This window comes from Lipotes vexillifer, unplaced genomic scaffold (genome assembly GCF_000442215.2).
Source record: "Lipotes vexillifer unplaced genomic scaffold, Lipotes_vexillifer_v1.1 scaffold913, whole genome shotgun sequence".
NCBI lineage: Eukaryota > Metazoa > Chordata > Mammalia > Artiodactyla > Lipotidae > Lipotes > Lipotes vexillifer.
This window is the reverse complement of record NW_006798474.1, coordinates 564,847-587,383: the sequence shown is the minus strand read 5'-3', so window position 1 is coordinate 587,383 and position 22,537 is coordinate 564,847. Positions and strand designations below refer to the sequence as shown.

At 45.3% G+C, this 22,537-nt stretch overlaps 1 protein-coding gene across 1 annotated transcript; it reads left to right on the top strand.

The window, feature by feature from the left end:
* The first annotated feature begins 201 nt into the window (after positions 1 to 201).
* On the top strand, positions 202 to 21,791 carry SLC18A1 (solute carrier family 18 member A1). Its single transcript, XM_007470577.1, has 15 exons — positions 202 to 327; positions 1,713 to 2,070; positions 2,691 to 2,749; positions 6,171 to 6,254; positions 7,599 to 7,691; positions 9,263 to 9,352; positions 9,597 to 9,640; positions 11,783 to 11,843; positions 11,926 to 12,021; positions 17,410 to 17,488; positions 18,446 to 18,497; positions 20,020 to 20,083; positions 20,364 to 20,483; positions 20,694 to 20,827; positions 21,678 to 21,791. The coding sequence occupies exons 1-15, from the start codon at positions 204 to 206 to the stop codon at positions 21,789 to 21,791; spliced, it is 1,572 nt and encodes a 523-aa protein (XP_007470639.1). The 5' UTR covers positions 202 to 203.
* The last annotated feature ends 746 nt before the right edge of the window (positions 21,792 to 22,537 follow it).

Genomic DNA, 22,537 nt, shown 5'->3' with positions numbered 1-22,537 from the left:
TACAGCAGAAATCAACAGAACATTGTAAATTAACTATACTTCCATAAAATATAGACAAACAAACAAACAAACAAAAAGACCATCCTATCACTTGCAACTCTTTGTACTTCTCATTTTAATAGTGAGTTTCACTTGTCTGGGCAGAATTTCTCCCAGATCCTCCCTAAAAACCTGGCAGAGGAGCCACCCCTGGCACCCTCACCATGCTCAGGGCAGTTTTGGACGCTCCTCAGTGGTTGCTGAAGAAGGGGAGAGAGTCCCGGAAGCTGGTGTTACTGGTGGTGTTTGTCGCTCTACTCCTGGACAACATGCTGCTCACTGTGGTGGGTACGTTTGGGGGGGCTTGGCGCTGGGGTTTAATTTGCTCTGGTTCCCAGAGGACAGCACATACCCTGTTAGAATTCAGTAGTGAATGGACTGGAGAATTTTTCTTTTTGTGCTTGAAAACACAAAGATTGCTGGGGATTAGAAGAAATGGCAGGAAATGGAGTCTGAAGCTTGCCAACCTTTGCTGAAAGACCCCAGAGGTTCAAAGAGAAGGAGGTTCAGAGAGCATCTGACCGAATCAAAGGGGCTGACCCGGAGCCAGAACTGGCAATACTTTTCTTCCTCCCCATACTCTCTTCCTAAGGCGCTAACGACTCCAAATGCCCTCTGGGATTGTGAGCACCTTCTCACCATGTTGCCTTTGTCTGCTCTGTCAAAATAACAACACTTTATATGGATATCCAACTTCTTATCAAAACCTACCTTTCCTGTGGTTCATTCCCTCTCAGTCCTTCTTTTTTAGTTGGTAGTCTATTCATTTTTACATTCAGTTGTTCTGGTATATAAATGGGTGCCAACATGTTTCCGCTTCTGGGTAAAATATATGCTTTTAAACAAGAATCTTCCTGAAACAAATTATAAATTCAAAACAGTCAGTTCTTATTGTTCATGGTGTTATCCTCTATAAATTTTCTGTGAACACTGGATTTAGTCTATACTAAATAATTTCTCCTCGGGGAAATACACACACACACACACACACACACACACACACACACATGACCCCCCGCCCCCCCCATACATATGTGTGTGTGTGTGTGTACACCGTATAGATTATAATCTTAAATCTTAAAAACAACACATCCTGGTAGATTGTATTTTCTTTACAAAAGAGAAAACGAACTTCAGAGGTGTTAAGTGACTTGCCTGAGGCGACCCCACTAACAGGTGCTGAGCTGGGATTCAGGCTGTGCCCAACTGGCCCCAGAGCTGGAGTTCCTTGCACCTCGCTGCCCTTCCCTGCCCCATGCTCTGCATCTCTGTGTGAGAGTGAAAGAAGAAGGCAGAGCCCACCTTGTTCAACCTCAGCTGCAAAAGTGAGCATCTGGTGACTCTGTTTTCCATACCTTCTGCATGTACGTCTGAGAAAACCCACGATGGCTTTGTGAGCATTGATTTTTGTGATTACAAACGTTGGCCAGTAGATGAATTAGCCAATATGGAATCCATGAATAATGAGGACCAACTGTATGATGGTTGGAATTCAGGTACTTGAGCTAATAGGATAACTTGGGCAGGCGCAGTCTTTGAGTAGGCTTCAGGTCATGTCACTTAGACGCCTTCCTGAGCATGAGTCTGGACCTCATGGTAATGTCCCTGAACTGACTAGCAGTCAGAAGACAGTCTGTCCTTAGCCCTCATTACTTGTTCTTCTTAACTTTCAGTGCCCATTGTGCCCACCTACCTATATGCCACAGAGTTCAAAGTCAACACTTCTGTGTACCCTGGGCCCACCACAGCTTCCCAGCCTGCCCTCACTTCTGCCTTTTCCACCATCTTCTCCTTCTTTGAAAACAACACCTTGGCTATCGAAAAAAGTGTGCCCAGTGGCATAGCATGGACAAGTGACACTCCCGGCACCATCCCCCCTCCGGTCACCGAAGCCATCCCAGCCCATGAAAACAACTGCTTTCAAGGCACAGAGTTCTTGAAGGAAGAGAACCTATGGGTTGGGCTTCTGTTTGCTTCCAAGGCTCTGATGCAACTTCTGGTCAACCCATTCGTGGGGCCTCTCACCAACAGGTATCTCAATGGGTACAGTGCCCCACAGGGTACTCAGGGGCTCAGAAATAAGAGAATGGGCTGAGGTATCATAAAGGTGATTAGAAGGGATAAAGAAGGGAAAACTCACTTGTCTGCACCCCAGGGTGATCAGCTGTTTGGGAAAGATAACATGATATTGATAAAATGACTTGGGCTTCAGATTTTCTTAGTGATGTAATGACTACTGAGTACCAAGAAGAGAACCAGGGAACAGAAGTATACTACTGGTATTATTTCAGTGCCCTGGAACATGGTTTGAATGGGGTAAGGGTAGAAACAGGACAGGCCTCTTGCAGGATAGAGCACTGGCTGCTTAGTGCTTGTGTTTGGGATTATCCTCATGTTTCAGAAAGATATGCCTTCTGACTAGGTTATTTATCTTTTCTGGAAAAGAGGATTTGGGCCCTGGCCAACAGATAAATTTGCATGTTTGTTTATATGCATTCACATGTCATATTCCATATCTATACCTGCATTCGGAGACATGTTTTGCCATGCACTCAAATAACTGCATTTTTGTTCCCAATTACATGAAAAAATATAGTGCAAGTGTACAGATGCCTATTGGAATTGTATCTTTTTTTTAAATTCCCTTTTAGGATTGGATATCACATTCCCATGTTTGCTGGCTTTGTTATCATGTTTATCTCCACAGTTAGTAAGTAATTTTCTACCTCTTTTCTTCACTTCATTGATTAACTTTGATTTTATCACATGCATTACCAGGAAGAGAGCAAGGTCCAGTTAGCTAATTAGTCATCTGACTAAGTGACCTATGACACTGATTTAAATGATTTACAGTTTTCGTTATGGGGACTAGAGCAGTAGAGGCAACTCAGTCTAGTTGGCATTTGTATACCATATGCTATAAAAGAACAGATACGTCACTTCCTTCAGCTTGGGAAAATCGTGAAGGCTGTTTTAATTTGTATGCTATAATGTGTATGTGTGTATCTATCAGTAATCCCTCGAATGAGTTTAGTACAAACCTCCCATCTTTTTTTTTAAAATAAATTTATTTATTTATTTTTGGCTGCATCGGGTCTTTGTTGCTGCGCGCAGGCTTTCTCTAGTTGCGGAGGGCTGGGGCTCTACTCTTTGCTGTGGTGCGCAGACACTGCGGTGTCTTCTCTTGTTGTGCAGCATGGTCTCTAGGCACAGGGGCTTCAGTAATTGTGGCACACGGGCTCAGTAGTTGTGGCTCACGGGCTCTAGAGAGCAGGCTCAGTAGTTGTGGCGCACCGGCTTAGTTGCTCCGTGGCGTGTGGGATCTTCCTGGACCAGGGCTGGAACCCGTGTCTCCTGCATTGGCAGGCAGATTCTTAACCACTGCACCACCAGGGAAGCCCCAAACCTCCCATCTTTGAGAAGAGGTCATCGTATTTTGATATGTAAAGGTAAAAGGCAACTAACAAAGAATCTAAATTGGGCAGTAGCAACTGGAAAATTCCATAAAAGTTCACTCCATTCAAGGAAGGCCATTAAAGTTTATAGCTTTGGAAAATAAATTTGCTAAGGAAACAAGAAAGAGAAAGACAAATAGTCTACCCAGTATCAGATAACTGTTCCCAATAAAATAAAGATGGAATAAGAACAGTAAGTGAAATAAAATACATCTGGAAATTGACCCTGAGAAAATAAGAAAAAAATGAATGTGGAGTGGTGAGGGAGAGTTTAATAAATGGGAAGGCATCCTGCTGCCTCTGCTGCCTCTCTGCTCCGAATAACATACCTTCTCCCTCTTGCTTTTCTTATTACCTTTCTGTTACTTTTCTACTTTTTCTATTGCTCTTTCTCAAATTTTCTTCCCTTCCAGCATAGGACTTGACTCCTGTCAACCAATACTGAACAGGAATTTGTTGCATTCAGGGCTGGGAGGTGCAAAGTGCAGGAGCTCAATGTGTGAAGTTCTGTCTGAGAACTTCAGCTTACTTGTGACATTCTAGCTGAATCAAAGAAAATGAAGAAATTAAAGTTAGAAATCTTTATTTTTGAACTTCTAGGAGCTCAGCCTATGCCAAACAGTAAATTAAAAACTAATAAGACGCTCTATTTCATCAAATGAGGCATAGTTCATTTCACAGAATTTTATGGTACACACACATGATGCCTTGATGGTGACGGTGAAAAGTCACTGAGGGAACATAAAGAATGAAAAGACATGGCTCTGTCTACCCAGGAGTTCTTAATGCTTGCCTGGGAGCCATGACAAACACCCTGCAAAATAAGATAATGCAGTGTCCTAGTGGATCCCAAACTTTTTAGCATAAGGTCTTTTCCTGATTCTCTGTCAAGAACTGATTTTTTTTTTAACATTATATTTTTAAATTTATTTATTTATTTTCGGCTGTGTTGGGTCTTTGTTGTTGCGCACAGGCTTTCTCTAGTTGCGGTCAGGGGGGCTACTCTTCATTGCGGTGCACAGACTTCTCATTGCAGTGGCTTCTCTTGTGGAGCATGGGCTCTAGGCATGCGGGCTTCAGTAGTTGTGGCACGTGGGTTCAGTAGTGTGGCTCGTGGGCTCTAGAGCACAGGCTCATTAGTTGTGGCACACGGGCTTAGTTCTCCATGGCATGTAGGATCTACCCAGACAAGGGATCGAACCCGTGTCCCTTGCATTAGCAGGCAGATTCTTAACCACTGTGCCACCAGGGAAGTCCAAGAACTCATGTTTTGAAAGCTTTTCTTATCTACTGAACTGTATATATTAAATAATAATTATCGTTTCCATGCCATAATTAGTGTTGCTATACTGAGTTAGCCTAACTCTAGCAAACGTTTGATGTTTAGGGGATCCTATGTAGCATTCCTTCAGGGTTTTTAAATACGAAAATGAGGTTGCTGATACCTATCACTCCCCCGAAGGGCCCCCAGCTGGGAAACATCCTTAATGTAATTAGGAGCTAAATGGTGGCCCATTTTGGGGCACAAAGTGAAAAAGAAATTACTTTGGTCTTCCTAAATAGGGGGATCAACCATCCTAGTTTGCCTGGGATTGAGGGGTTTCCTGGGATGTGAGACTTTTGATTTTAAAACCAGAAAGGTCCTGGGCCAACAGAGATGAGTTGGTCACACCATTCTCAAAGGACATAGGAGTAGCAGACCTTGAACAGAGTGGAAATCAGGAAGCCTGGGAGAATGCATTGGAGGCCTGGCCAGGAGAGACCAATCATTTGCATGTTTGGGAGATGGTGTGCTCATGTCGGGAAGTAATGGGAGAAGGTTATAAACACAACCAAAGACATCTAATGAATGGGCAAAGGGATTCAGATTATGCTGATTCAGACACTTTGGGAGGGAGTCTTCTCACTTTCTGTGGTGGTGTCCTGGAATTGGAGATGAGACATGTCTGGACCCACCAACCTTACTACCAATGCCCTGTAATTTAGTTGTTGATAACATGTTCCTTTTTGGTTCTCAGTTTTGTGTATGTTAGTCTCTAGTAGACTGAATCTCTTCAAGGGCATGAACTGGATATTCTCTTTATCTCACATCTGCTACAGAGTACAGCACAGCTGCCTGGTCAGTATTACTTAATAAATACTCACTGATCTGATTTGGCTAAAAGATCCTCCAATATAAGGGGAAGGATCTGATTGGATTACAAGATATTATTTTCTACACAGTACCAATGGTCCTTCAAGTACACATAGCTTTTGTCCCACACTCCAGGTGACCCAATGGGACCCAACAATGGCCAAGATCAAATCTGGGTATTGCAGAAGTAGGGTCCAGGGACCAGTTCTCAGCCCAGGGCATTGGGTTTCATGCACAGCCCTGACTCCAGTGGACAGGATGTTGGGTTTTAAGCAGGAAATGTGGACACTCAGCCTTCCATCCACTGTGTGGTGAATCAGTTTATGCTTTGGTTTTTCTGTCTTCATGCCAATTAAAATGCAATCCTAATTAAGGGGGAAGGATTAGAAAGACAACTCTGAAAACAGGGAGCAGTGATCATGCTTTATTAAAACATAAGCATAATGGCTCATGTCTATAGTATCATGAGTCCATTTTCTGGTGGCCAGGGAATCAAAGGCATTTTTGCTAACTGGAGCACTCTTGCTATTCTCTTTGCCCAGTGTTTGCTTTTTCTGGTACCTATACCCTGCTCTTTGTGGCCCGAACTCTTCAAGGCATTGGATCTTCATTTTCATCTGTTGCAGGTAACGCCAACATCTTCACACACACACACACACACACACACACACACACACACACACCCACACACACACACACACCCACACACACACACACACCCACACACACACACACACCCACACACACACACACACCCACACACACACACACACCCACACACACACACACACCCACACACACACACACACCCACACACACACACACACCCACACACACACACACACCCACACACACACACACACCCACACACACACACACACCCACACACACACACACACCCACACACACACACACACCCACACACACACACACACCCACACACACACACACACCCACACACACACACACACCCACACACACACACACACCCACACACACACACACACCCACACACACACACACACCCACACACACACACACACCCACACACACACACACACCCACACACACACACACACACACACACACACACACACACACACATCTCTCACCATCTCTTACTACCATCAGACCCTATAAGATTTATATGAAGAAATTAAGGAAAATATCATCATAGTTGTGATTGTTGCAGAAATTGTGATATGTATCTCTGCATAGTTGCAGAAATTGTGATTTAAAAACAAGATGATTGTAGAGTTGCTGGTAGTGCCTATAGATCCCTAAGCGTGACATAATTTTCTTTGATATTTAGATGCTGCTAGCTCAGGTCAGACCAAGCCCAGGGTAAAATTGTGAAGTATGCCAGGTTTTTATTTAATGCCACTCTATGGTCTTTTCTCTGTCCCCCTCTTACCATTTTATAGAAGTAGTAAAGTTAATACCATCACAGTTTGCAAAATACTATCAAATACAATATTTAATGTAACCCTATGAAGCAGAGACTTTATGCCATTTTACACATGAGTAAATGGGCATAAGAGCCCAGCCCACACTCTCTCCCAAGTGCTTTCATACTCTTCCTTGGGCATCCCCATCGAATAGAGCAGTGCTCTGTGTCCATAGGTTTTTCCCTTCCTTGACCTACTCCATATCCATGGATTCAGGGAAATGTACTAGGAAATGATAAAATAATATGAAATGCAGGATCACTGGACAGTGGTATTCTGCATTACCCTTCCCAGAGACCTTTGCACTTCTAATGATATTCTGAACAGAAGGAGTGAGCAAGGTGGGCATTTGGGGGACCTGTGAGTGGCAGTATTTGCAAAATACTACGGGTTAGGTTCTATAAAACCCCCAAAACTGAAACTCTAGCTAAGACGACCCCTGAAGATAAAATAGGGGCAAGATCAAGGACTCAGTGAGAGAGGCAGAGACTAGGCTAATTCTACCTGCCTCTCTCCTTTCAGGTCTTGGGATGCTGGCAAGTGTCTACACTGATGACTGTGAGAGAGGGAAGGCCATGGGAATTGCCTTGGGGGGCCTGGCCTTGGGAGTGCTAGGTAAGTGGCACTGGCCCCAGGTCTGGGTTCAGGAGGATGAGCTACAGCAGACTCTCCGGAGACAGCCCCAGGAGGCAGGTGTTTCTAAGGTCATGGACGACAGCATTTTTCTTCCTTCTCTGTCCAACCATGTTTTGAGTCCTTCTGAAATTCTGCCCAGGAAAAGCAGAATCTCTTTCCCCTTGGGGAGCTGAACAGCCCATAAGGGCCTAGGAATGGTCCAGAAACCTACTCTATTCAAAGGAGTGAATATCTGCGTGTTAGTAGCTACCTCCTTACCTCTGCTTCCGTACATAGCCAGTGCTTTCAACATGAGAACATGCTCTTTGTCAGGTTCTGTGCTAAATACATACATAATCTCTTTTATTCCTCACTACCACACTGTAAAAGAGAAATGATCATCCCCATTACACAGATGAGGATAAGAAACATTCATAGCCATCCAAGGTCACATGGCCAGGAAATGCCAGAGCAAGGATACAGACTCAGATTTTCTGAGATCGAATCCCAAGCTCCGAACCATAAGCTTATACTTTCTTTGAGGTTCATTCAAAGTCTGGTTTAATTGACTAGTCCAACAAGTCACAAACTTTTACTGAGTACGTACTGTGTGCCAAGCACAATGTTGGCACAGAGGGGATATAGGTCAGACGCCTCAGACATGCTTCCTGCCCTCTAGGAATTTTCTAGCTAATTGAGAAGAAAACACCAAAAATCTCTTCCCTGGCCTATATCCTGCTCTCTACCACCACAGTGAGGAGAGGGAAGCAAAGCCCTGCTCTTTGTTAGTATCTACCTCCCCAAACACTCAAGCTAACACTTTGGTGCATCCTTGTCTCCTTTATCACCTCTCACTCCCAAATGAATAAGCCTATTATACCCTCCTCAGCCACTTGCTCAAAGCCAGCACCTCATCACGTCTCAGTTGGGACAAGGCACCAGCCTCCTGCCTGATCTGCACGTTACCTCCTTCCTCCAAGGTGCCACCAGGAGAAGCTTCCTATGACCAGAGCTGGTGTTTCTTCCCTGCCAAAAAGCACTGGTCTTTCTCCCTAGCCCACAAGGCCAAGTACATGCTTTATCTGGATATACAGGGCCCTTGGCTATTTGGTCTCAACCTTCCCCACCTCTTCTCATCTCCCAAATACTCCTATTCTAGTAACAGGGACTTTCTTCTGTTTCTGCTCTATCTACACTCTCTTTTCTGACACCTCTGTGTTCTTCACACATGCTTCTTCCCCACAAGTATTACCCAGTTGACAAAGCCCCCGTGGCCACCTGAACTCACTCTACTGTGATTATGTAACATTTTGTGGATGGAACATTTGCTTTTCACCATGTTATAATTATTTGGGTCCCCCCACGCCCACACACACATTTCTTCCACTAAAAAGTGAGCCCCTTGGAAGTAGGTCTTCTTCATCTCTGAATCCTCAAAACCTCGTGTCCTCATGTGGAGCTCAGCCCCTAGCAGGCCATCAAGAAATGCTCACTGGGTATAGGAGGACAAGTCATGCTGGCTGGAAATCAGCCCCCCATCTCTGGAATCCATGCCTGTTTTGCTTTTCTAGTGGGAGCTCCGTTTGGAAGTGTGACATATGTATTTTGGGGGAAGATTGTACCCTTCCTCATCTTGGCCTTCCTGGCACTACTGGATGGAGGTAAGTCACCATAAGAAGCCACCAGGCAGGCGAGAGCCCAGGTCAGCTTGGGAATGCATTATGCTATGGTGTCCGTGTTGACATATTTGGGTGGGTCAAGGACTGCCCCATCGTAAGAGAGAGGGAGGACGCTCAGGGAATTAGATCTGCAAGGGGTAGGGTGCTAACAATGTGGCTGTTATTGGATCCTCCAACTAATAAGTGGACACACTGAACTATTTCTCACTCCCTCTTCCTTTCTTAGCACTCCAGCTTTGCATCCTACAGCCTTCCAAAGTCTCTCCCGAGGTAAGTGGATACCAAGCTCCATTGCCAAAAGAGTGATAGAATGGATAAGTGCTGTGACCCAGGCCTGCCTAGACCATCCGTGTCAAACCATAAGAAGAAAGGGGGGTGGAGTTGGAGAAAGCAAGAACTGTACTGGATTCCCAATAGGGTCACGTTTAGGATAGCATGAGGGATGGGGAAGGAGTCTGCCTTGATGTTGGACCAAGATAGAGGAAGGGCCTTATAAAGAATCAAAGAAATCTTACTGAGTTATATATAATAACTCAGAACCAGGATGACAATAACATTGGGACCTGAGTATTTATAGTTATAATATCTCAGAGCTAAAGAAGACCTTGGAGCCATCCAAACAATCTCTGCCCCCAAAGCATACTTACAGACTGTCATTCTGTAGCAGTTAAATATCAGAGTTGGTATATGTCTGACTCTAAGACAGAGATGGCTCTGGGAAATCTATACCAAGTCATGAAGAAAGATAAGAGAATACAGACAATATGGGAATGTTTGATCTAAGGACCTTGATTTTGTAGCCAAGTCAGATGGTAGTGTTGGTATACTAAGGTCGCACTACTTGTGATTGGTGTCTGAAGTGGGGGCAATCTTGTGGGGTCTGTGCTAGCTCCAAGCAATTAGTTCCAGAATTGAATTAAACTTTAGGGACACCCAGTTGGTTCACAGAGAATTGGAGAATTGCTTGGTGTGAAAAAAGCCCACCCATTTGGTATCAGAAGTGTTATAAGTAGAGGAGTGATTTTCCTTTAGTACCTTTTTGAATAATTTTGATTTTTAGATGGTAATGTTCTATGTACTCAAAAAAGTAATTTTTTTTTCTGGCTGGAATACCAGTACTATATTTTATTCATTCTTCTATATTGGGGCATTTAGGTAGTTTCCAGTATTTTGCAGCTACAAATAGTGCTGCAATGAATAACCTTGTGTATAGGCATTATTATAGACTTGGAGGTAATCTTTAGAGTAAATTTCTAAAAGTGAAATTGTCAGGAATTCCCTGGCAGTCCAGTGGTTAAGACTCCACACTTTCACTGCCGAGGGCCCGGGTTCAATCCCTGGTCAGAGAACTAAGATCCCACAAGCCACATGGTGCAGCCAAAAACAAAAACAAATAAAAGTAAAATTGTTGGGTCAAAGGGTTTATTGGACTTCTTTATGTACATTTTATGATTTAGATCTGTCTCTTTACTTGAATTATATATGGGAGAGGGCATGATCTTTTTAGTTTTAGTCTCTCTGAATATTGCAATCCACCCTGTGTGGATGCAGAGAGGGTTATCATATCAAAACTATTAAATCTATTACAAGATAGAATGTGGTAAACACCAGAGATTAGGACACAGTACTCAGGAAATTTGAAAGAGAGAGAAGTTCCAGCTCCTGAGTCAGGGAACACTGGATAAGAAGGAGTCATTTAAGCTTGACCTTGATGAATGGGTGAGGTTTGGACCTATGCAAAGGAGGAGGAAGGGAGTTTAGGAAAACATAACCATGAAAACTGAGGGCCTGCTTGTATGCATGGAAGGAAGGTAGATGCTAAGTTTATCTGGAATGAAGTTTTTTGAGGGGGTGCGGGATGTTACAATTGGACATTTAGGCTGGCATTTTAATCTAGATGTTCAGGCTCCTTTGGCCACATCAGTCCAGTATGGCTCCACACGGTCAGAACAAAGCATTCAGAAAGCTTGAGCAGCTTTCTGAGTTGTTACCTCTAGGCTCACCTTTGGGGTTCAGCATTCTGCCTGTGGTCCCTCCTGGATGAATATTGGTGCTGGCAAGATCTAGTGGAGAGGCCCGAGGCCAGGAGTCCAGACACCTGTTGTCCACCGTTGGCCTTGCTGACAATCCACTCTGATCTGGTTGACGGTCATTCAAAGGCAGGAATCATGTCTGGAATATGTTGTCCTACTCTTTGTGACTGCCTTGCACACGGGGGCTGTGCAGCCACCAGCTCACTCTGTGACATTGGGCAAGTCACCTCCTCTTCTATGACGTGGGTGTCTGGTCTCTCCAGTAAGGGAGCTGACGTAGACAGTCTCTGAGGTCCTGCCTGCACGCTCTCAGATTCTGTGAAAACAGGAGAGATGTATACATGGTACAAATGGAAGTTTTTGTTGCCCATGTTCTTAGAGTGCCAAGGGGACTCCTCTCCTCACACTTGTCAGAGACCCTTTTATCCTGGTGGCTGCAGGTAAGCTGACATTGCCTCCCTTTGGGCTGGGAGAGTCTGAGCTTCAGGGCAGCCTTGGGGGCTCACTGAACCATCTCCCCAGGCTCCCTCTGCTTTGCCAACATGGGGGTGGCCATGCTCGAGCCCACACTGCCCATCTGGATGATGCAGACCATGTGTGCCCCTGAGTGGCAGCTAGGTAAGTGACCTTGGTCCCCAACTCGCTTGGGCAGAGATGCGTGCTATGGGCCCTTTCTCAGGTAGTCAGCAAGCATCCTCAGGGCCAGGTCTTCAGAGTCACAGAAGGACAGTGTGCTTCCTTCACAGAATTACCTTCCCTGCCCACACCTGTGAATCAAGCCTGATTTAGTGGGCAGTCCCTTCAAGAAGCAGGCCGAGGACCAGTTCTCTTGGGGTTACTTGAGAGGCTGCCTCCTGGGCTTGAAGTCCTAAAAATTTCTGTCCAATAAAACAAAACTCTCAACTTAAAAAAAAAAAAAAAAAACGGAGAAGAAGAAGAAAATGAGAAGCAGCTGAGAAGGGCAGGGTTGGGGGGTTGTTGATGGGTGACGGAGGGGCAACATACCTAGCTGGGTGGATGAATAACTTCTAGTCAAAAGACCTTGGGTTTTTATTTCTGCTCCATTGAGTTGCTGTGCACACTTGCGAAAATCACAACTTTCTGAGCCCCACGTTTCTCATCTCTAAAATGGACATCAGAATACTATCTAGTTCAGAGGGTAAATCTGAGGAACAGATGACATAATCTGTGGCAAAGCTTTGCATCCGTAGACTATTAACAAGGCACCACCGTTACCAACACTGATACGTTCTTCTTTCCCACTCCCTGCCCCCCAGATTACCCTTTTGCTATCTTTTTACCTCTAAAAAGGTGCTAATAGAGTATATTGTTCTGTGAGGGAGGCCTCTGGCCTCCCCTGCTCCATGGAGAGATGTCCTCATGACTCATCTGAGCTTAGAGAGCAGGCTCTGGACCTTTCCAGGAAGCCTGAGGAAAGGGGACAGAGAAGGTTACGTGCAAATGGCTCAGTCACTGCAGGGAGGAGAGGCTTAAGTGGCCAGAGGGGAAACTGACGAGAACCTGATACAGCTCAATATACAATGAAAGGCACTAAATCTAATTTTTTAGGGGACCAGGCTAAGCAAGGCTCCCAGCTGCACTCGTAGCCCTAAATTGAATTTTTCTGGGCTGCAGCTGCCTCTGACCATGACAGTTAATTGAGTTAGTTGGTGCTTGGTGCAAATAAACATCCCCTGCCTCAAGGCTCTAGCCACTCAGGCTCTTGGGGCAGAGGGGCAACCAACCTTGGCTCAGAACGGCCTCTCTCCAGCGCTTCTTCACCCCACAGAAATATTAAAAGCAAACCAACCATCAGCCAGTAACTGGTGAATTGCTGACTTTGGGTTTAATTGTAAACATCCTGACAGTTTCTGTTAGGCAGCACTGTTTCCTGTCAGGGTACAGAGAAGCAGAGAGAGGCTGGTGAGACACAAGGAAACTCACAGGCCTGATGCCACCCAGTGCCTTGTGCAGGCGAGGCTGCAGTAGAAAGCCCTCAGGAGAGTAAGTGAGAGACTGAGAAGGCCTTGTCCTCCGCCATCCCTTACAACTTTCCTCAGTGCCCTCTGCATCTGTAAGTCTAACTTCAAATGTTCTCACCTGGAGAGTGTGTTAAAATTCGGATTGCGAGGCCCCACCCAGCAGAAACAAGTTTGCATTCCTGGTGTGTTTCCCAGTGAGGCTGATATGGTGTCAGCGAGCACACTGAAAAATATTGCTTTCAATGCAGAACCCTCTCCAAGTTGTTGGGAGGAACAATTTGTAGTGTGTGACTGAACATTCTCCAAGTGGCCCGTTGTGTGCCCACTACTCTCACCCAGTGGAGGAAAGACCTCAGGCTTTGAAAACAAGCCCACCTGGGTTGAAATCCTGACCCAACCACTTACTGGTTGTGTCCTTGGATAAGTTACTTAACGTCTTCAAAGTCCATTTTTTTTCATTTGTAAAAATGGAGACACTTTTCTGGTTGTTTTCAGGGTTAAATAGATCTTTGTATTCTAAAGGCATTAGCACAGTGCCTGGAATAGAGGATATAGTCAGGAAATCACTTTGACAGTCACAGCTCTGTGTAATTTCCCACCCCTTGAAGATATGCTGTGAAATATATGTGTCTGTAGACGTATAGTCTGGAACACCTCTTTTGCACAAAATGCTACTGAATTGCAAGCTATACTCAGGTCCTAAAGAACAAGCCACACTGACTGAGGAAAATCTCATTCAGGAAATCCCACATCACTTAAAATGATGTCAAGGAGATGTATCTAGGAGGCCTGTGGGCTTCGTACAGGTGCCCATTTCCAGATACCAGGTAGACAATTGAGTAGCTATACTATTACATTTTTTTAAAGCAATTAAACAGAAACATACGGTTACAGTTTGAAACAGATTGCCACCTGTACAGATAGACTAGACAAACACACTAAGGTGTGTTTCACCTCCAGCCCCCAGAAGAGAATATTAAAAGCAAACAAGACCTCAGCCAGTAACTGGTGAATTGTTGACTTTGGGTTTAATTGTAATCATCATGACAGTTTCTATTAGGCAGCACTGTTTCCTCTCCATACAGAGAGGCAGAGAGAGCTGGTGAGACCCAAGGAAACTCACACCACTCATTCCATGCAGTTCTTTATGCCAGAGCCATCTGTGCTGCCACACTGCTGGTGGGTTGGTGGAAACACCTGGAGTTGGAGGGAGAAGGTCTGGGTTCAAGTCCTGACCCTGTTACTCCCTGGTTATGATGATAATAGTTAAGGCCGATGCTCAGAGAGCACTTATTCTGTGCCAGGCGCCTTGCAAAATGGTTGCTTTGCATTATCTCAATTAAGCCTTATAACCAGCCTGTCTGGTACCAATTATTATTATTCCCATATTTTAGAGATTTCTTAATCTGACCCAATTTCCCATTGCCCTCCCAAATCCTGGGTCTTGTGGAAGTCCCTGCCATCAACAAGCGTCCCTATGCCCTCAGCCTCTTTTCTCTGAACACTTCTTTCATCTTCTTGCCCTGAGACCTGAATGTTTTCTGAGAACACCATTTTCCCACAGCCTTCTTGATGGAAGTTCATGTTCCTTTAGGCTTTGCTTTCTTTCGCTGCTTCTGAATCATTTCTTCTTCATTCCCCTTCAAAGGCCCTGACTCCTTTGAAAATCGTGTCGTTAGATTATACCACCCCACCCTTCTTTATTGCAGTTATCTACTGACCCCTGAGTTATCCCTTCTCATTCACTAAATCCACCAACACCTGGCTCATATTCATTTCCCCTTTATTCCTGTCACCGCTTTTGGTGACTTCCATATCCAGGCGGATAACCTTACCAACATCTTGGCCTATTCCTTCATCTACTCTCTTGCAATGATCTTCTCCTCTCCACCTTAACCAATCAAACCTTTATATAATATTGACCTTGACCTCACCATTAATCGTAGCTTCTCTGAAATTTCACTTCCAAGCAGTGCAGTTATCACCTTACATATTCCCTGCTCAGGTATTCTAATACCCCTATATTAACACATTTTAGCTACACTGGGATCACCAGTCCATTCAATTATTTCTCTGTTTCCCTCACTACTCATGTCCTCTCTTCTTTCTTTACTCAGCTTGGAGTCCATCGTGATGAATCCACGTCCATCATTAATGTCACTCCTTTGAAAGCACTGTTAATTTCTTTGTCCCACCTGCTCCCTCTGGGGTTGTCACATGGGAAGCCTTAACTCTGGTTAAGCCTATCTGGTTGCCGACTCCTTGCATGCACCTGAGCAGTGAAATGGGGCTGTAGGAAAACACACACTAGGTAGGCTGTTGGTCTCACCTTATACTTACGGCCACAAATCTAAAGTGGGTTTTCACACTGTCCAACAATCTTTCTTTAAGTCCCTAGTTATGGTCTTCCTACTTTCCAAAAGGACTGGTTTACCCTTCTCCATTCAAACCTCCTACACACCCTCATCCCTTCACCTTCATCATCCTCAACTCCCAGTCATTGAGAAAATAGAAGCAACAAGAAGGGACCTTGCATGTTCTCATCACTACGTATACTTACTTCCCCGTACCTTTGCCTACATCCACTGCCTTCTCTTTATGGTTGGAACATCCCAGTTCCTTCAGAGGTCAAACTTCTTTTTTCTTTTCTTTTCTTCTTTTTCCTTCTGGATTCCATCTCCTCCTACTTCACTGGCTACTCCTTATCACCTTTGCTATCTCCTCCTCGTTTGTTAACTTTTAAAGGTAGGAGTCCCAGAAGGCTCAGTCCATAGATATCTATTCTTCTATCTCTGATCTTTCATGGGTGATCCCAGCCATTCCCATGGCTTTAAGAACTAATTGGTAAACCAATTAGTCGAACCCTTATGTCTGTGGGTAGGATCTCTCCTCGGAACTCAAGACTTGTCCACTCAATGGGCCTTCCTATTTGCATTAAGTGTTTTTGTTTGTTTGTTTGTTTTTCTTGCTAAAAACCTTCTGTTTTGGTTATTCAGTTCTCAGCTTAAATGTTACCTCCTCAAAGAAGCCTTCCCTGATCCCCTAAATCTAAGTTAGCCCTTATTCCTGGTCACTCTTCCATACTGCCACATTAAACTTTCTTCACAGAACTTATCACTTGTCAAAATTATCTTTTTCATTTATTTGTTTACTTGTTTATTGTCTATCTCCCTCCCTTGGAATGTAAGCTCCCTGGAAGCCAAGATTTTGTCTATTTTATTCACCCTTCTAATCCTGGTCCCTAGAATACCTGGTACATAGTAAAAACTCATTAAAAATGCTACATGAATGACTAAATGAAAGAACAAATCAATGATACTCAGAGAGGGTAAATCCTCCATGGTCACGGAGCTAAAAAGAGATCAAGCCACAGTTTGAACTCAGCACCAAAGCCCATGTTCCAGGGTACCTGACTCTACTGTCACAAAAAAGCAATGTGATAAGGGCTTCAGTTTACAAAATCCTTTTACATACATTTATCTAATTTGCTCCTTAGTGTAATTTGGTATGATAGAATCACAGCTTTGTTTTTAGGACTGTGCTTCCACTGCAGGGGGCATGGGTTCGATCCCTGGTCAGGGAACTAAGATCCCGCAAGCCTTGAGGTGTGGCCAAAAGAAAAAACAGTCACTGTCAGAGCAATAGAAGGGCAGGTAAATAACAAGGCAGGATTTTACTTCCTAGGAGGTATGTAAGTCTTTCTCTAAAGCTCATGCTCTTATGCTGATAATCACGGGTATTTTATACATGAGAATGGCTCATCAAAGCCATTCATCAGGAAGTCCAATAGGGGATCTAAAGACACGTTAAATGTGTTGAAGCTAAACACAGCCCTGCTCTTGAGGAAAGCAGAGTGTGGAGCCCTATGTCATCTGCTCTGGGTTTGCACAAGGATCTCCAACCCACAAAACAAAGTGGTTTGGGATCCTTGAAGGTAACAGGGGGACTTCACTGTCCTGTAAAAAACAAGGTGTTTTAGAGTAGCTGGGTACATTCTAAGGTAAGGGTCTGTGTCTTTCTACAGGTCTAGCTTTCTTGCCTGCCAGTGTGTCCTACCTCATTGGCACCAACCTCTTTGGCATGTTGGCCAACAAGATGGGTCGGTATGTAGCCTGGGGATCTGGGAAAAGTCAGATGGGAGAGTCTTCTGAGGTGTTCCCTGCACCTGGGATGATGAATAATAGCTTCTCTGAGGTTGAAACTTTAGAACAAGTACACACAGATAAAAACTGCCCACTGGGAGGATGGGGATGTGTAGATGGTAAGGGCAATATAGAGAAAGGATGTTCCTGAGCTGGCTGCTATAGAAGAGGCAGTGAATATATGAGAGACAACCTTTACTATCCAGATGTTTGTTGTCCAGTTGAAGAGATAAAATAATTCCACAGAGAACAGGTATGAAGAAAGCAGTACCTTGGGGCAGTGGTTGTCAAACTATATTCCGTGGACCCCCAGGGAGCTCTACAGGTGTGCCTTGGAGGCCACCAAGTGGAAAGGGTTGGGGGCTAAGAGGTATGAGTCTGGTTTCTGTCCCTCCACTACAGTGAGAACACCTTTAATTTTACCATTGGAGTTCAGCATAAAGATTTTAAAAATAAGTTTAAAAACCATTGCCATAGGAAATCAGAAAAGGAAAGAAGTTTGGTATGTTTTGTGGTTTTTGAGATGGACCCTGAAGACCAGATAAAATATGAATAGGTGAGAGGTAGGCTGAATCGGGAAACAGCAGAAATTAAGTTTGAGGATTATCCCCAAGGGGCAAGTACCTTCTGAGTCGGCTGCTTCCTCTTCTAAGGGAAGGAAGAATATGTCCCATTGCTCTTCATCTGCTTCTACTGGAAAGAGGTGTGGAGTCAGGGAAGAGATGAGGGGCTAGGAAGGGACAGGGCAAGGGCTCACCTGGGCATAAACTGGTCATGTAGAGATGTGTTTATCTTCTCATATCCTAAGGGGTTCCTGGAAGTAGGGGTGGTAGCACTGGCCAGTGTGTTGGTGATGGGGTGGCAGGTGGAAGGGATCTCTCCCCTTTGCACTGTTTAATGATGGCTGTTTTCTTCCAGGTGGCTGTGCTCCCTGATTGGGATGGTGGTAGTAGGTACCAGCTTGCTTTGTGTAAGTATAATAAGGTCTTGAGAGAGAGAGAGAGAAACCTGGACATTTAAGGACCACTTTCCTTTGAAATGAGCAGAGGGTTGACTTGACAAGGATTGTCAGAAAGACTGTTTCTGTGTAGGTAGGAATTTAGCACTGGGGGAGATGCCACCAGTCATCCCATTGAAAGGAGGTGGGGAAGGAGAGGGAGAGGGCAGTGGGGCAGCTGGAGACAGAGGTCTGAGGCATTATGGATGGGCACATGAAGGAATACATGTGGTATCTATTTCTGGGGTCTGTAAACTGGTGCGTTTTATGCCTTCATTTACTCATCTCACCCTGACAGGACCCCATAAGCCACCAGGGGAACCATTATCTGTGCTTCCATCTCTAGCACCAGGATGTTTGGTAGAGGAAGAAAGAAAGAAGGGCTCTTCCATTTCCAGGAGTCCCCTTCAAGCTCTCTGAGCCTTCATTTTCTCCTCTCCACCGTAAGGATCAGAAGCACACTTGCCTCGTAGGCTTGAAGGAGAATAAGATGGCTGTAAAGCACTGAATACAGTGCTCAAGAAAGGCTGGAGGTCCTCATCGGGAGCTCAACCTCCGTGTTCAGTTCCAGCTTTGTCACTTGCTCCTCGTGTGACTTTGAGCTCGTTACGTCACCTCCCTTTACTCAGTATCTTCACCTGCGTAAAGAGGATTCTGATAGCACCTCACAGGGTCACCCACACCAACTGCAGCCGTGTCTGGCATGCAGTGAGCCCACAGTGAATTTTAACCAGTACTAGTGATAAAATAGAAATAGCCCTTGAGGATTCACCCCTAAAATTGTTTATAGCCACTAACATCTAAATGGTATGTGAAACTTCTAAGGGGTGAGTGTGCTGGTATAGCAGGTTTGGGTGACAGATGCCCAGGGAGGGAGGTAAGGAACCAGAAAAAGAGGAAAAGAAGGCTCCTGTGAGGGATGGATGGGGAGGGCAAGAGAATGAGTTTCACAAGCTTGCTGAAGGGGCAATGCAAAGCACGCCACCTGCCCTGCTAGCTTATAGGTAATTGGTTGTTGGCATTTCTTTTTTGTCTTCTTGCTCCACTGGCTCCCAATTAGGGTTTAAGTAAAACCTCTGGATGATGTTGCAAATAGAAAAGAGAGGAAACTCCACTCAGTGAAGAGTGAGGGTGGAAGTATGTGTCTGGGTGGAGGGGGTAGAGGAAGGGGAGGAAGAAAGAGTCCATGCAGCAGAAAAGGGCCATTGTTATGGTTTCATAGAGTCAAATCTAAGGTTCACACTTGATCTTACCACTTACATTCTGTAATTCTCGATAGGACATTTAACCCAAATGGCACCAATCTAGGTTTCCTATCTTTAAACGGAAGTAAAGAATCTTTTTCATCAGGGGGTATAAGAATGCACGGAGATAATGTCTGTGGCACGTAGTGTCTGGTCGATGACGCATTTTGTAGGAAAACTCTTTGTTTTTGTGCTGCTCCCACCTGACCCAGCTGGCCTCCTGATGGACTCTTTCTCCTTTCCTGCTGCAGATTTCTCTGGCTCATAATATTTTTGGTCTCATTGGCCCCAATGCAGGGCTTGGCTTTTCCATAGGTAAGAAGTGCCCTTAAAGGAAACAAGAAGCTCCTGAATGTTGGCTTTGGGTCAGATCAGAGGGGCTATATGGAAAGGCAGAAGAAGCAGGAGAGCGGCTGGCAGGGGTATGGAGAGATGGGCTCATAACTCCTGGTAGGAATGGGTGTCAGTTATGAGGGGAGGACAGACAGCAGGCAACGCAGTGGACTAAAGTGGGGAGGAGGAGGGAGGATGCCACAAACAGGGAGGGGGACTGTGGGTAGAGGTGACTGCAGTGTCCTGCTTGCTCTGACCACAGGCATGGTGGATTCCTCTATGATGCCCATCATGGGGCACCTGGTGGACCTGCGCCATGCCCCGGTGTACGGGAGTATCTATGCCATCGCTGATGTGGCTTTTTGCATGGGCTTTGCTATAGGTATGTTGGTGGAGGGATAGGGGGGCACCAGGACCTGGTACCCCACTCTCCCTTTATCTACTGTTACCAGGTAGAAGAGGCTGATTCTCCTAGGATTCTGGAGATATTTGACCCTGGGACATCCCCTGGGTCACCTGCTGCCCCTAGCATGGTGTCCTCCCTGTGACCAAGACTCAATAAATACTTGTAGATTTGCTTTATTCCTCGCAGGGCCATCCACTGGGGGTGCCATTGTGCAAGCCATTGGCTTCCCCTGGCTCATGGTCATCATCGGGAGCATCAACATCATCTACGCTCCTCTCTGCTACTACCTGAGGAGCCCCCCAGCCAAGGAGGAGAAGCTTGTAAGGGGCTCTGACTACTGCTGAAAAAATAATAATCTTCTGTTTCTTTCCATGTCTCTCATCCCTTTTTATCCCGTGCTCTTATTTCCTCCCTCTTTGATAGGCTCTCTGCTTTGCCATGTTTTCTGATGCCCCTTTCGTCTCCCTCTTTCCTTTGTGCCCTTCCTTATTTTCCCTTCTCTACACAACCACTTTCTCTCTTACACTGGTCAGTTAGGAAGGGTCCTAAGTACAGAAGGAAAATGGGATGCTTGTAAAGTGTTGGGGTCAGGGATCATCAAAGGCATCCTATATTTGCTGTAGTTACGAGCAAAGTGTGAATTACCAAATCATGCCCACAAAATGGACAGAATTCCACTGGGCACATTCATTCTTCATTCACTCACATCTGTCATTGTCCTTACCAGGTCATTTCTTAAAGTACAAACACCCCAGGGGAGAGAACCACAGCATATGATTTTAGTTAATAAGATACTTTCCTCTTACCGCAGCACGAGCACCCTGAGGGTCTGGGTGGGTTAGGGATGGATGTGGAGGCTGCTTAAAGGAGCAAAAGAAGATGTGAAAGTCTGATGGGAGGTGGTGCCCATTTCAGCTGGCTCCCTGCTATCGCCTGTACTACTGCTGAAAGGATTCAATTAAAAGCATATCAGATGATTGTCTTGTCTAGGGTGACTACACCTTGGTCCCTTGGGTGGCCTATGCACATACATGAAGCAGAGCAAGGGTCCTTTGCTGGTTTCTTGAGTCTTTTCTGTGTAGCACTAGACTTGGATGAGCTAGTTGGGGAAGGGGATGGGGAAGCTGGTGAAGGATGCCCAGTGATTTCTCTTCCTGCCTCTTGCTGCAGTCAGTTCTGAGCCAGGACTGCCCCATGGAGACCCGGATGCACGCAGCCGAGAAGCACATGAGGGAATTTCCTCGGGGGGAGGACAGCAATGAGGAGCCTGGCTGTGAGGAGTAGCAGCAGAAACTGGTCCCTGGACCTTGTCACGTGAGGCTCAGACTTCAGTGACCGCCTCGTTCCCTGGACGCAGATCTCCACAGGCTGTTCTTCACTTCTCTCTCCCCTGGTGTCTCCTTTCCTCCCCTCCCATGCATGCTGTTTCCTGGTTCTCTCCTCACCTGTGTCACCTCTAGCTCTCCCTCTAAGCTTTGATGCCTCAGCTAGCCCACCTTTTGTGGGAGGACAGAGTGATGCTTCCTCCTCGGTTTCTGTAAGGCGGTGTGGGTTCTACGAGGGGTGACTCATTTCACGGAGGCGGCACTGAGCGGTGTTCCCTAAAACCAGTGGGGTGGCTGACAAAACTCATTTCATCTGTTAGCTGATTTTCTTTGGCACCTTCCCAACAGACTATAAGAGTTTTGTCCTCTGTTGCTCGACATGGCCCTCCCTGAGTTGAGAAAGCGTCAACCTTGTATTGCTGCCACATCGCCAGTTTGGGAAGTTTTTGCCTGGTTTTTATAAGCTGAGTGTTTTCTCTGTGGCCAAACCTACAGCTGCTGAAGTGAGTCTGCCCTCGGTGAAAGGAGGTGTCCTATTTTCCTCACTACTAAATGGAAAAGAAAAGAGCCTGCTTGTCTTAGGCTTGAGTTACTGACTTTCTCATGATTTCCCCTGTGGGTTTTGTCTACCTTTCCTTACATTTCTTAGATTCTTAGAAATAAATGTAGGAGGACAGAAAACACAGTCTATGAGCTCTAAGATTT